The 13,294-nt window shown below is 39.1% G+C and overlaps 1 protein-coding gene across 1 annotated transcript; it reads right to left on the bottom strand.

Moving 5' to 3' along the window:
- Positions 1-5,917: 5,917 nt before the first annotated feature.
- Positions 5,918-8,380, bottom strand: LOC128028909 (retinol-binding protein 2). Its single transcript, XM_052616239.1, has 4 exons — positions 8,179-8,380; positions 7,060-7,238; positions 6,737-6,838; positions 5,918-6,519 (listed from the first exon to the last, which is right to left on the bottom strand). The coding sequence occupies exons 1-4, from the start codon at positions 8,249-8,251 to the stop codon at positions 6,466-6,468; spliced, it is 408 nt and encodes a 135-aa protein (XP_052472199.1). The 5' UTR covers positions 8,252-8,380; the 3' UTR covers positions 5,918-6,465.
- Between the last annotated feature and the right edge of the window lie 4,914 nt (positions 8,381-13,294).

Genomic DNA, 13,294 nt, shown 5'->3' on the forward strand with positions numbered 1-13,294 from the left:
AATAGAACTTTAATAAAATATAAAAGTAAATAAATTTTAATTAAATATTATTTATAAGTTGCTCTAGACTGTGGTTATGATTTTATTAATACAGTTTTCTGATTGATCTTATAGTCTCAAGCATTCAGAAATCTCACAAAAAAAAAAAAAAAAATTTTTTTTTTTTACTAAGATAACCATGGATAATTTTGGTAAGGTTTGGTAAGGTCCACATGTTTTTGTTGAAGAAATGAAAGAGGCTGTAGCATTTCTATCGCAAAAAAAGGTGGAACAGATAAAAAATTAAGTGGATATTTGAATTAAACGCTTGGTCAATATTAAACAAGGATTTGATCGTCATGTAAGTTTAAAAACAGCAATCAGGCCTTTGGTGCCCTTTGCAGGCATTTGTAATAATGCAAATTGTTTATTTTGTATTACATTATGTATTTTAACAGTGTTATTCAATGAAACCATATGAGAATTTTTAATTAACCAATCGCCTTGTTGATTTATATAATACATTTTAAGTCATGGAAACTAGAATATTAAGGCAGATGCGTTGTTGGTAATGTTGAAATTATTACCGATATTAAAATTTCACAGGATTATGAGTGAGGTAGGCTACCTCAAAGTGATTCACAGGCTTTTTTCTTTTTCTTTTCTCTGTGCTGGACTGCGCTGATGTCTTTTCCCTGAAGTCGTGGCCTAGTGGTTAGAGAGTATGACTCCTAATCCTAGGATTGTGGGTTCGAGTCTTGGGCCAGCAATACCAAGACTTAGGTGTCCTTGAGCAAGGCATTGAACCCCCAACTGCTACCTGGGCGCTGTAGCATAAATGGCAGATTTGAACCCAGGGACAAGTTCAAGCTCAAACTGGTGTGCACCATTTTGCTACGGTTTCTGGTGTGAACAACATGTTTCCTGGAAATGAGGTTTTGGGGAGCGTTTTCTCGTCGTTTGGTCAAACATGTCAGCCCAATCAGCAGCAACATGTATATCACAATGTAATGAATAAAAACTTCACAAGAGCAAGTATATTGCTTGCACATGTTTATTTACATTAAAGGCAAAAAAACTAAAATAATAAAAGCACAAGTATAGATCTGGAACTTCTTCAAGTCTGTCTAAATATCACTCAGTAATTGTCTTCTGATCCTTTCCTTAGGAAGGTGTGCTAAATACTGATTACTGTAACATAAAAATACTATACATATTTATGTTGCTATTTTGTTATACCCTAGCACAACAACAGTGATTAGCAATAATGATAAGCCTATATACTCACATTAAAAATAATAGTCATATAGATCATAACACAGTCACGGAGGTAAGAAGTGGATCATCCTTCATCTGAAATGTTTGTCTTTTCATCTTGAAATACGAATGGCAAATGTTGGATCACAAGAATTAGGAACTACAGTTTCCACAAATCTCTTCACTCATGTTTATTCAATTATATCATGATCTCTATTACATATTTCTGTGAGTATGCCTCTCTGCAATCCCTCCTCCCTTCTCTTCTTCTTTCTCGCTCCCTCTCTCTACTCTGTCTTACCTCTCTCTATCTCAGTGTATACACACATGTATATTTTCTCATGAGTTCAGATGTCCAGACCAGGATGGAGGCTATAGGGCCGAAGGTTATTGAGTCTGTCCTTCTGCTCAGAGTTGAAGTATCCTTGGCCAAATGTGCTCCTAATATGTCCAGAACTTCCTGGCCATACTTGTCACGGTTGGCAAACCATGATCTCTGGGTTTTGCACTTTGTGGGTGAAGTCAGTGTGTTACGCGTCAGCACTGATTAGTTTGTGGGCGTCTCCGTTAATTGTTATCAGCAACATCTGTCACTCATTACTCATCCCTCTATAATGGCTTGTCTAACGTTTTGTGTTCGTGAGAGCGTTGTTTTCTGTTTGTAAACCGTGTCTTGCTTTCTTGTCTGTTTCTGCATTGGATGTCCGTGTCTTCCCCCGGAACCCCGTCCACTCTTCACAACCACCATCAAGCAACACAACTTACCTTCGGCTCGCTTCCCCACAGTTCCTGTGCCACCCTCTCCTGCTGCCTACTCACCTCTGCCTTCCGGATTCATCACTCCTCTCCACCATCTTGGACAGTACCTTCCTCCCAGCGTTATTTGTGTTCCAGTTTTTATAGTCTTCATATTCTCATTAAACATTGTTAAACTTGCACTTGCTTCCAGCTCCTCCTTCACCCAGTTGTCACAGAACGCTCTCACCCACCATGGAAGCAGCGAGCACCACTTCACTATTGGAATTTATTAATCACAGTGTCAACCCCATGGATCAGCAGCAGGAGAGCATCGTAAACACCGGCCGCGTGATCCAAGCTCTGGTGACACAGGTGTCCGAGCTCACCCAGCAGATTCACCAACTCACCTCTCCCACTGCGCCCACCACTTCCGGCCAGAGCTGCGACCTCCAGCGCCAGAGAGTTATTCCGGTGAGCCAAACTTTTGCAAGACTTTCCTTAGCAAATTTCAATGCACTTTGCATTACAGCCCCGCACCTTCGCGACAGAGGAGTCCAAGGTTGCGTTTGTGCTTACTTTATTGTCTGGCAGAGCCGCCTTATGGGGGACGGCGGTGTGGGAAAATCAACATCCGTGTTGCGCCTCATTCCACGCCCTCTCCGATGAGATGAAACAGGTCTTCGATTGAGCTGCGGCCGGCAGGGAAGCCAGCCACCAGCTCTCAGACCTAAGACAAGGAAAATCATCTGTAGCGGACTATTCCATCCAGTTCTGCACCCTGGCGGCAGAGTGCCAGTGGAACGAGGCGGCGCAGTGGGATTGATTCCTACATGGGCTAGCTGTCCCGGAGGGAGAGAGAGCGGCGAAGGTCCCAAGGACTGTGTTTATATTGCAGTGGCTCAGAGCATTCCATCTATTCCTCCCCAGTAAAAGAGCCAGCCCGGTAATAAATTTTAGGCTACTATCGGGTGGGATCTCCGCCGGGAAGTCCTCAACAACATCATCGACTCTCCTTCCAGTGAAACTGCGGTGGGAGAATCACACTCACGACTGTCACGCCCTTCTGGACTCTGGAGCCGAAGGTAATTTCATTGACTCTCTCATTGCATGTCACTTGAACATTCCTGTCCTTCCTGTGTCTCATCCCATCCATGTCACCACACTCAATGGCCAGGAACTGCCACACGTCACCCACTACATTGAACCCATCACTCTCCTCACCTCAAGAAACCAGACCGAAGCCATATCCTTTTACCGCATGGACTCCCCTGTAGCTCTCATTGTTTTATGTCACCCCTGGTTAATAAAACATAATCCACGAGTGGAATGGGGTTTCAACACTGTCACATTGTGGAGTGAAAGTTGTCATGAGTCTTGTCTGGTTTCTGCTTGTCCTGTTGTGCCTGTTTCTGTCTTTCAGAGAGAGAACATGGTGTTATCAAAAGTGCCCGCAGAGTACTTAGACCTGAAGGAGGTGTTCAGTAAGTCCCGTGCTGCTTCTCTTCCTCCGCATCGTCCCTTTGACTGTGCGATAGATTTAGTGCCAGGTATGTCTCCGCCTAAAGGCAAACTTTACTCTCGTTCTATTCCGGAGAGGGAGGCCATGGAGAAATACATTTCTGATTCCTTGGCATCGAGGTTCATCCGTCCTTCCTCTTCTCCAGCGGGGGCGGGATTCTTTTTTGTGGGTAAGAAGGATGGTTCTCTGAGTCCTTTTATTGACTACCGAGAGCTGAACAACATCACAATAAAAAACATCTATCCTTTGCCGTTGATGTCTTCAGCTTTCAAGAGGTTACAGGGAGCATCCATATTCACAAAATTGGATTTAAGAAACGCTTCTCATTTGGTCCGCATCAGGAAGGTGGATGAATGGAAAACTGCCTTTAATACCCTTAGAGGGCACTTTGAATACTTGGTGATGCCGTTCGGGCTCTCCAACTCGCCAGGGGTTTTCCAAGCATTCATTAATGACGTGTCAAGAGATATGGTAGATCAGTTTATATATGTTTACCTGGATGACATACTGATTCTTTCTTCATCTCTCCAGGAACACGTTCAACACGTCAGACGAGTGCTCCAGAGATTACTTGAAAATGGGCTTTTTGTCAAGGCGGAGAAATGCGTATTCCATGCACAGTCTGTCCCCTTCCTAGGGTATATCGTCTCGTCCAAGGGAATACGCATGGATCCTGACAAAGTTAAGGCTGTGATAGATTGGCTATCTCCAGATTCCCGTAAGGCCCTACAGCGGTTTCTGGGGTTAGCCAATTTCTATCGACGTTTCATTTGCAATTTCAGCCAACTAGCCTTACCTCTGACGGCCTTGACCTCCCCCAGTACTCCGTTCAGGTGGTCGGATGCAGCCAAAACTGCATTTACCAACATAAAGAGCGCTTTTTTTCGGCTCCCATCCTTGTAGCCCCTGATCCATCATGGCAGTTCGTGGTGGAGGTCCACGCATCAGAGGTGGGGGTAGGAGCAGTTCTTTCCCAACATGCTGCCTCAGACGATAAGATGCATCCCTGCGCATTTTTCTCCCATCGTTTATCTCCTGTTGAACGCAATTATGACATTGGTAACAGAGAATTGTTGGCCGTCAAATTAGCTTTAGAGGAGTGGCGTAACAGGTTGGAAGGTTCAGGTGTACCTTTTATTGTTTGGACCAATCATAAGAATTTAGAGTATATTAGAACTGCCAAAAGACTCAATTCCAGGCAGGCTCGGTGGGCACTTTTTTTTCGGTCATTTTCATTTTACTTTATCGTACTGCCCGGGTTCCAAAAATGTAAAACCAGATTCTTTGTCACGTCTTTTCGATCCCTCCGCCCGCCCAGTGACTCCCGAGGGTATTTTACCTGAGAAATTAGTCGTCTCAGCACTCGTATGGGAGGTCGAGTCGAAGGTCAAGACAGCCTTAGAAGGGGTAACGCCTCCGCCCGGTTGCCCACTGAATCGTTTATTTGTGCCGGAGGAGTTACGGTTCGAAGTCATTCAGTGGGGTCACTGCTCTAACGTTGCTTGTCATCCAGGGATAAGCCGAACCAAGAAGTTAGTTAAACAATGATTCTGGTGGCCACTTATGGCTCGTGACATCCACATTTTTGTTTTGGCTTGCTCAGTTTGCGCCAGTGGTAAGTCATCTAACTGGCTTCCCGATGGGCTCCCTCAACCGCTGTCTGTCCCTTCGAGATCCTGGTCTCACATCGCTCTAGATTTTGTTACGCCACGGGCCTTTCTCCGTTCCAGTGCAGTTTAGGTTACCAGCCACCAGTTTTTCCTAGTCTGGAATCTGAAGTTGCGGTCCCCTCTACTCACCTATTTGTCCAGAGGTGCCACCGCACCTGGACCAGAGCCCATGAGACTCTGCTCCGGATGAGGAAGCGCACTAAGGCCAAGGCCGATCGCCACCAGTCAAAGCCTCCCGTTTACGTCGTGGGTCAAAAAGTGTGGCTTTCTACTAACAATATTCCTCTCTGTTCCGTCTCTAACAAATTAGCTCCCAAATTCATTGGCCCATTTACTATCACCAAAATCATTAGTCTGGAGACAGTCCGACTGGTTTGTAATCAGTGAAGATTGTGGTATCTAGAGAGATCTGTTAGTTTTTAATGTTCTGTTGCTGCCAGTCATGTGACGTTTTTATTATTTGTGTTCATTTATTTACTTTTAAAGTGAAGGTGTCAGATCGTAATAATATAGGAAATATCTGTAAATTGACAGTTTATACAACTGTTTCCAACATTGATAATAAAACAGTAGAATGATTTCTGAAGGATTTCTGAAGGATCCTGTGACACTGAAGACTGATGAATTAAAAAAAAATAAATATATATATATATATATATATTATATATATATATATATATATATATATATGTGTGTGTGTGTGTGTGTGTGTGTGTGTGTGTGTTTAAAGTACATAGAAAACAATAGAAAACCATTATTTTAAATGGTAATAATATTTTACAATATTACTGTTTTCTGTATTTTTGTTCAAATAAATGCAGCCATGAGGAGCAGAAGAGACTTCTGTAAAACACATTATAGATCTTACTTATCCCAAACTGCTGAACAGCATTATATATTCATGACTTTAATGTTATTGAGCAAGGCATAAACAATATATTTCCTTAATTTGACTTTTTTCAGGTGACACATCATCAATATAAGGCATTTGCTGTAGGGGCTATATCAAACAATATGAATCATAAATCCTATCCAACGATATGAATCATATGAACTTTGATATACTGGTCTCAATAAAACACACCTTTCTTTAGATTGCATTATATACCTTTTGATAGGAGTTATTATTAATTATTAATTAACACTGAGATGATCAGAAACCTTTATTTGCTGTAATGAAATTCTCAAACATGGAGCACCAAACGAGTGTAGTTGGTTGAAGCTGTCCATTAAAATCGATTTAATAAATATACACAGCATAACACCAAACCCAGGTGGGAATATCCAGTTATTTATGGAGTATTAGTTTTTCTTCTTGAACACTTGATGGCAGAGTTTGTCCTGACAGTAGATGTCCTGAAAAGAGAGGGGGATTAGCATGATAACAATGCACTAAAATATTATATTCATTCATATACACTTAACAAAAAGTTCCATAGTATTATCATTATATGGGTATATGACCCTGGGCTGTCACTTTGCAAATAGAATGGTACATTTATATAATAATAATAATAATACGATTCAGTGGTCATTTATTGACTTGTACAGGTGTCCAGAGGATGTTCTTTACCAAGTGAAGCAGGTCTCCTTCAATCCATTGCCTCCAGCCACGGTTTTCCTTTTCTCCCTTTTGCACACACACCAGTTTATCACCCTCCCATTTCACCAGGGTCTGGAAACAAATATTTCATGTCATACGGGACACCCACATCCACCTTCATGACATTCAGAACCAATCATTATTCTACTTCAATTTGAACATGGTATTACCTTCACTGCGTACTACTATAGAATATTCGTCTTATTGCAGATGAAGTCAGAACAAGAAGGGAAAACTACAACACAGGGGTCATGTGACCCTGGTTTGGACTTTGTTGCATATTGGACGCCTACCTTAACAACTCTGTTGTCCAGGGCTTTAGTGTGCTCCTCGAACTCCTCCCCGATGGTGAAATTGACCTCATAGTTTCTGAAGGTGCTGAGTGTTTTGGTCTCAAATTTGTCTCCGTTCTGCACGATGACCTTAGTCTGCTTGAGATGCACCGCGATCTTCCGGGTGGCAAAGTCGATGTCTGAAGGGGAGGAAGAGAATGATCTAGTAAAGTCTCAAAAAGAGAAGATCAGCACGATCCAAGTAGGGATGTGTGAGAGTGTCAGAAGGAGGCTTTGAAATCACTGGGGACGCTGTAGAAACAGGGCCATAGTTCATCCTGTGATGCAAGGGACTGGCAGAAATATTCATACGCTGGGACAAAGGTCGCTCATTTCCCACCTTTATCAAAGCGACTGATAAGATACAGTACTATGACCTTTGACCCAGAAACAAGCAACCCATTTATTGATTCATTTCTGGCATTAATTAATTAACAATGATATTTATTTAGTTGTTTATCTCAAGTTGTCTAAAAATGCTACAAAAGTCTGGTCAGCATTTGTATTACTATTAAGCACAATTTTATTACTATTATAATTGTATTACTATTTTATTACTATTAAGAACATTCAATAAAATCTGTAGCAAGTTGCATATTCTAAATGTATGCAACCCCAGTGTATGCACGATGCATGAGACATCTTACACCACTACTGTGCACTATATCCTCTTTTTCAACCTGATATTTGCAACAACTGCATTTTCATTGTCAAGTTGATGGTTTTTATATTTTATGTCAAGTAATGCATTTTTTGTTTGTTTGTTATTTTTAGTTGTAGTTAATGATAATAACCCATATAAAGTCTTAATTATGAAGTGAGAATATGCATTCAAATCTGTTGCAAAATGAAAAAAAGTGACAGAAACGGACATGAAATGTCTACCTCTTTTATTTTGCATTACATGGTCTTCTTTAACCTTTGATTTTGCAACACTTGCACATTCATTTATGAATACTTGGCTACAGTGAACTCTAAGAACAAGATAAGCTATGTGTAGATATAAGAGCCTGATCTGCATCTGTGGTGTACAAATGTTCCTGTCAGTAACTTTAGGATTCAGTAAAATAAATCACATACCCAGAGCCTTCATGACATCCTCAAAGTTGTCATTGCTGACCATCTCCCACGTTCCATTGAAATCAGCCGGCATCGTGAAGCTGGAGGTCGTGTGTGTGAGTGTGTGTGTGTGAGAGAGAAGAGTAGAATGAGGTGAGCCACGGCCTTTTATTGCGGTGTGAGCGATCAAATGAACCGTAGGAACAGAGTTCTTTTGATAAGTCCTTTATCTTCACTGAAGAAGGGGTGGGCTTTATTAAGGGGATGTACTCGTGTCAACATTTAATATGGTCTGAGAGAAAGATGTGTGTAGAAGTTGTATAGATTGTGCAGTTGTCATGAAATTTTAAAGCTGTGATAGCAGTATCCCACACGTTGTCATGTTATACTTCCTCATAACTATATTAATCAGCAGCTTTCAAATCATCTTGTGGAATTATTGTGCAGTGGAATTCTTTAGAACTATTCTCAACATTCTGTGGAACATTCTCTAATGTAAAGTCCAATACAAACTTGTGGAGTTCAACAGCTGGTATTACACCAAAAGGGGAACAAACCAAATACAAAATTATTTAGTTCTTACTCAAATCACTATATGTTGGTAGTTTTATTTACTATTTAAATATTTGAATAAAAGTACAAAATATAAGCATTTTCACTTCACCGCTGGTCTCAGACTTTTGGACCCATCTGTATATACAAAGTCTTTCTTTATGTTTGAGATCAAATTTAAGAATTTTCTTTTTTTTTCAATTTGAAGGAAGTCTCTCATGCTCGCAAAGGCTGCATTATTTTTTACATAAAAAGAAAAAGTACCAATTAAATTACAATAAAACCAAATTAAAATACTGTTCTCTGTTGTAATAGATTTTAAAATAGATTTTATTCCTGTGATCCAAAGCTGTATTTTCAGCATCATTACTCCAGTCTTCAGTGTCACACGATAATTCAGAAATCATTCTAATATGGTGATACGCTGCTCAAGAAACATTTATGATTATTATCAATGTTGGAAACAAGAACAATCAGAACAATCTTTATGCATATCCTTCCCAAAGGAAAGGTCAAAAGAACAACATTTATTTGAAATGTACAGGTTTTTTTTTTTTTTGTAACAATATGTCTTTAATGTCACTTTTGATTAATTTTATGCATCCTTTCTGATTAAAGGTATTAATTTATTTGAAAAAAAAATCTTAAATCTTACTTTTGCATTATAGTGTATAAGTTAATAAAAATGTTGTTGCCCACGTGCAATAAAATAGCAAAGTACTACAGTGACGTGACAGGAGTGAGGAAAGTAACACTGTTTCACTTGCATTTGTGGATTTGTCATTGCCACTGTAACACTGGTGAAAGTATAGGGCCCATGATAAGTTAGCTCAGAGCAGATAAGTGTCTTTATGCTGCATTTGATCTCTGTCACCATGAGCCAAATCACACTTATTATCAGCTCAGCACATAGATAGGCCAGTAAAACGCTGTCTTTGATTATGAAGTATCAGCGGTCATGACATTAATGCAATTACTTTTCCGATTTTAGCAGTGTATTCATACAGTGGGTATAGAAAAGAATCACCATTTTTTTAAGCCTTGGTAGTGCAACTGAAGCAAACAATCAACTATGGGTGGCAAGGAACTGTCAAAACATCTCCAGGATAAAGTTGTGGACAGGCACAAGTCATGAGATGGATACAAAGTCATTCAAGGGCGTAGAAGCACAGTGAAGTCTATTATATTGAAGTGAAAAGTATTTGGTATAACGCAGACCCAACTTGTCAGAGAGGCTACCAAGAGGCCTACAGCAACTCTGAAGGAGTTACAGGAATTTGTGGCAAAGAGTAGACACTGTGTGCATGTGACAACAATATCACAAATTCTCCACAAATCTGGCTTTGCCAAAACACACCTTGAAGATTCTGAGGCAGATTTAACTAAAATTTAAAAAACGATATGTCTGGAGGAAGTCCAATACGGTCATACAATATGAAATGACTCGAAGACATGCAGTCCACAAACAGTCATCATCAAACTGAACTGAACTGAAGAGCGGGCAAATATTGCAAAGTCTAGATGTTCAAAGTTAGTAGAATGGACATTTTACGGCATTGAAACCTACTCAGAAAAACAAAGAAATAATGAACACTCATAAATTGATAATTTTAGACTGAATGATAAATCATAACAAGTGCATCAAATTTCTTTTATCAATAATAATATGTGTACAAGAGCAAAAAACTGAGATGAGAAGAGAGATGACTGTACGCATATACTCAAGATCATGTAGGCTAAAGTTCAGTTTGCAGTCTGTGACATGTACTGTTGTGCAATTCTTCCCGAAAATAATATTACTGTGTAAATAATGACAACAATCATGCAGTGTCACCGATTATGACATTAGTGTTTTACATATACCGCATTGCTTACAGTGTTAACAGAGCAACAGACTGTCAAATTTTGACAAATCAGACCAAATAATGTACTGTATGTTGAACCATGATAAACATCCATGCAATATCATGCTTAAATTACACAATGGCGAAGTAAGTAAATTCATTTGGGTAGAGAAAACAAAAAACATAAACAAATATGCATAAGACTTATAAATTCTTTAGTTGTTTTTATTCATAAATGCTTAGTTTTATAAAGTTGTGAATTTGAATGTATACACATTCTCAAAGAAAACATTTTGTAAAGATTATTTTGGGTTTAAATGTTGATTTTGAAATGTCAGTTGGGTATAAAGTGAAAGCCTTGACATTTGCCAAGTATGGTAACACATACTCATATTTGGTGCTCTGCATTTAACCCATCCAAGTGCACACACACACACACACATACACAGCAATGAGTAGGGAACACACAAACACACTGAGACTTGAACCTACAACCTTCAGGTTATAAGTCCAACTCTCTAACCATTAGGCCACATTACTAAGTCATAAGTCACACGTGTGCAATTCACAAGTCAGTCTGAAGTCTTAAGCAACTCACTGTCATCATACCAATGTTTGATGATTTAACTGAATATATAAAGCATATTAAAATAAGTAAAATATTACTTCAGTGGTTACTTACTATGAGAGTTTTATTTGCAACAACAAATATGCATTTCTAATTAAAAAGTTTCCATATACAGCTGTGTCCTTAATACAATAAAAATATAAAAATTTAAACTACACAGCCTGAACTGAAATTAGTCCAACATAAAAGCATGAGAAGTATATACAGTAAGTACAGATGTTTCAATATGCCTCAAACATTCCAGAAGACAGTGAAAAAGTATTAAACAATTCAAGTATAATGGTTTCTATGGCACCAAGAGGCATCACCTTTATGATACATCCTTAAGATAGATCCTTCCTTTTTAACAAATGGTTTACAACAACAAGAAAAAATATTAATAACTGAATCACACAAACTGTGCACCTGTTTATAATGTACATTAATTATCTGTGTGTTCATGGTTGTGCTTGCACGTTTGAGTTTTTGTTTTGTTTTGTTTGTGTATGCATGGTTGGGTTCGCAACTCTGTAGGATTTTTTTTCTTTGTGTGTGTGTATGTGTTTATAATATATTTATGTTTATCCCCAAAATTTTCATTTAAAGTCTAACACTGAAGACTAGATAGAAAAAGTGCTAATGCAAAAACTAGACTCATGACATTTTCTTATAAACAGTCAAGTCACCTTTATTTATATAGCGCTTTAAACAAAATACATTGCGTCAAAGCAACTGAACAACATTCATTAGGACAACAGTGTGTCAATAATGCAAAATGATAGTTAAAGGCATTTCATCATTGAATTCAGTGATGTCATCTCTGTTCAGTTAAATAGTGTATGTGCATTTATTTGCAATCAAGTCAATGATATCGCTGTAGATGAAGTAACCCCAACTAAGCAAGCCAGAGGCGACAGCGGCAAGGAACCGAAACTCCATCGGTGACAGAATGGAGAAAAAAAACTTGGGAGAAACCAGGCTCAGTTGGGGGGCCAGTTCTCCTCTGACCAGATGAAACCAGTAGTTCAATTCCAGGCTGCAGAAGAATCATCTGTTTCCTGTGGTCTTGTCCTAATGGTCATCTGAGACAAGGTCTTTACAGGGGATCTGTATATGGGGCTCCAGTTGTCCTGGTCTCCGCTGTCTTTCAGGGCAGTAGAGGTCCTTTCTAGGTGCTGATCCACCATCTGGTCTGGATACGTACTGGATCTGGTGGCTACAGTGTCCTCGGATTAAGAGAAAAACAGACTAATATTAGCATAGATGCCATTCTTCTAATGATGTAGCAAGTACATAGGGTTTTATGTGAAGTGTTCCTGGTTCCGGTTTACCTAATTAATGCAGCCTAAAAATCCTTTAACGGATCTGGATATTAAAAGCATATTAGTATGTAATGTGTAAGCCAAGTTAAAGAGATGGGTCTTTAATCTAGATTTAAACTGCATAGGAATAGGAAAAGGATCTGCCGCCTGCAGTTGATTTTGATATTCTAGGTATTATCAAATTGCCTGAGTTTTGAGAACGTAGTGGACGTAGAGGAGTATAATGTAAAAGGAGCTCATTCAAATACTGAGGTGCTAAACCATTCAGGGCTTTATAAGTAATAAGCAGAGCCAGTGCAGTGTGGACAGGACCGGGCTAATATGGTCATACTTCCTGGTTCTAGTAAGAACTCTTGCTGCTGCATTTTGGACTAGCTGTAGTTTGTTTACTAAGGGTGCAGAACAACCACCCAATAAAGCATTACAATAATCTAACCTTGAGGTCATAAATGCATGGATTAACATTTCTGCATTTGACATTGAGAGCATAGGCCATAATTTAGATGTATTTTTGAGATGGCTATATAGATATATAGAAACATGGCTTTCTAAGGAAAGATTGTGATCAAATAGCACACCTAGGTTTTTAGTTTTTAGGCCCTATAATTAACACCTCTATTTTTTCAGAATTTAGCAGTAAGAAATTACTCGTCATCCAGTTTTTTATATTGACTATGCATTCCATAAGTTTTCCAAATTGGTTTGTTTCATCGGCCCGTGAAGAAATATAGAGCTGAGTATCATCAGCATAACAATGAAAGCTAACACCATGTTTCCTGATGATATCTCCCAAGGGTAACATATAAAGCTTG

Source organism: Carassius gibelio, chromosome A15 (genome assembly GCF_023724105.1).
Source record: "Carassius gibelio isolate Cgi1373 ecotype wild population from Czech Republic chromosome A15, carGib1.2-hapl.c, whole genome shotgun sequence".
In the NCBI taxonomy this organism is placed as follows: Eukaryota; Metazoa; Chordata; class Actinopteri; order Cypriniformes; family Cyprinidae; genus Carassius; species Carassius gibelio.

What these genes read in the sequence shown, in the direction of transcription:
- LOC128028909 (XM_052616239.1), bottom strand. Translation starts at nt 8,251, where the DNA reads ATGCCGGCTGATTTCAATGGAACGTGGGAGATGGTCAGCAATGACAAC. An exon ending in GGATGTCATGAAGGCTCTGG is followed by an intron (nt 7,239 to 8,178) that starts GTATGTGATTTA and finishes CCTCCCCTTCAG; the next exon opens with ACATCGACTTTGCCACCCGG. An exon ending in TGGACAACAGAGTTGTTAAG is followed by an intron (nt 6,839 to 7,059) that starts GTAGGCGTCCAA and finishes ATTTGTTTCCAG; the next exon opens with ACCCTGGTGAAATGGGAGGG.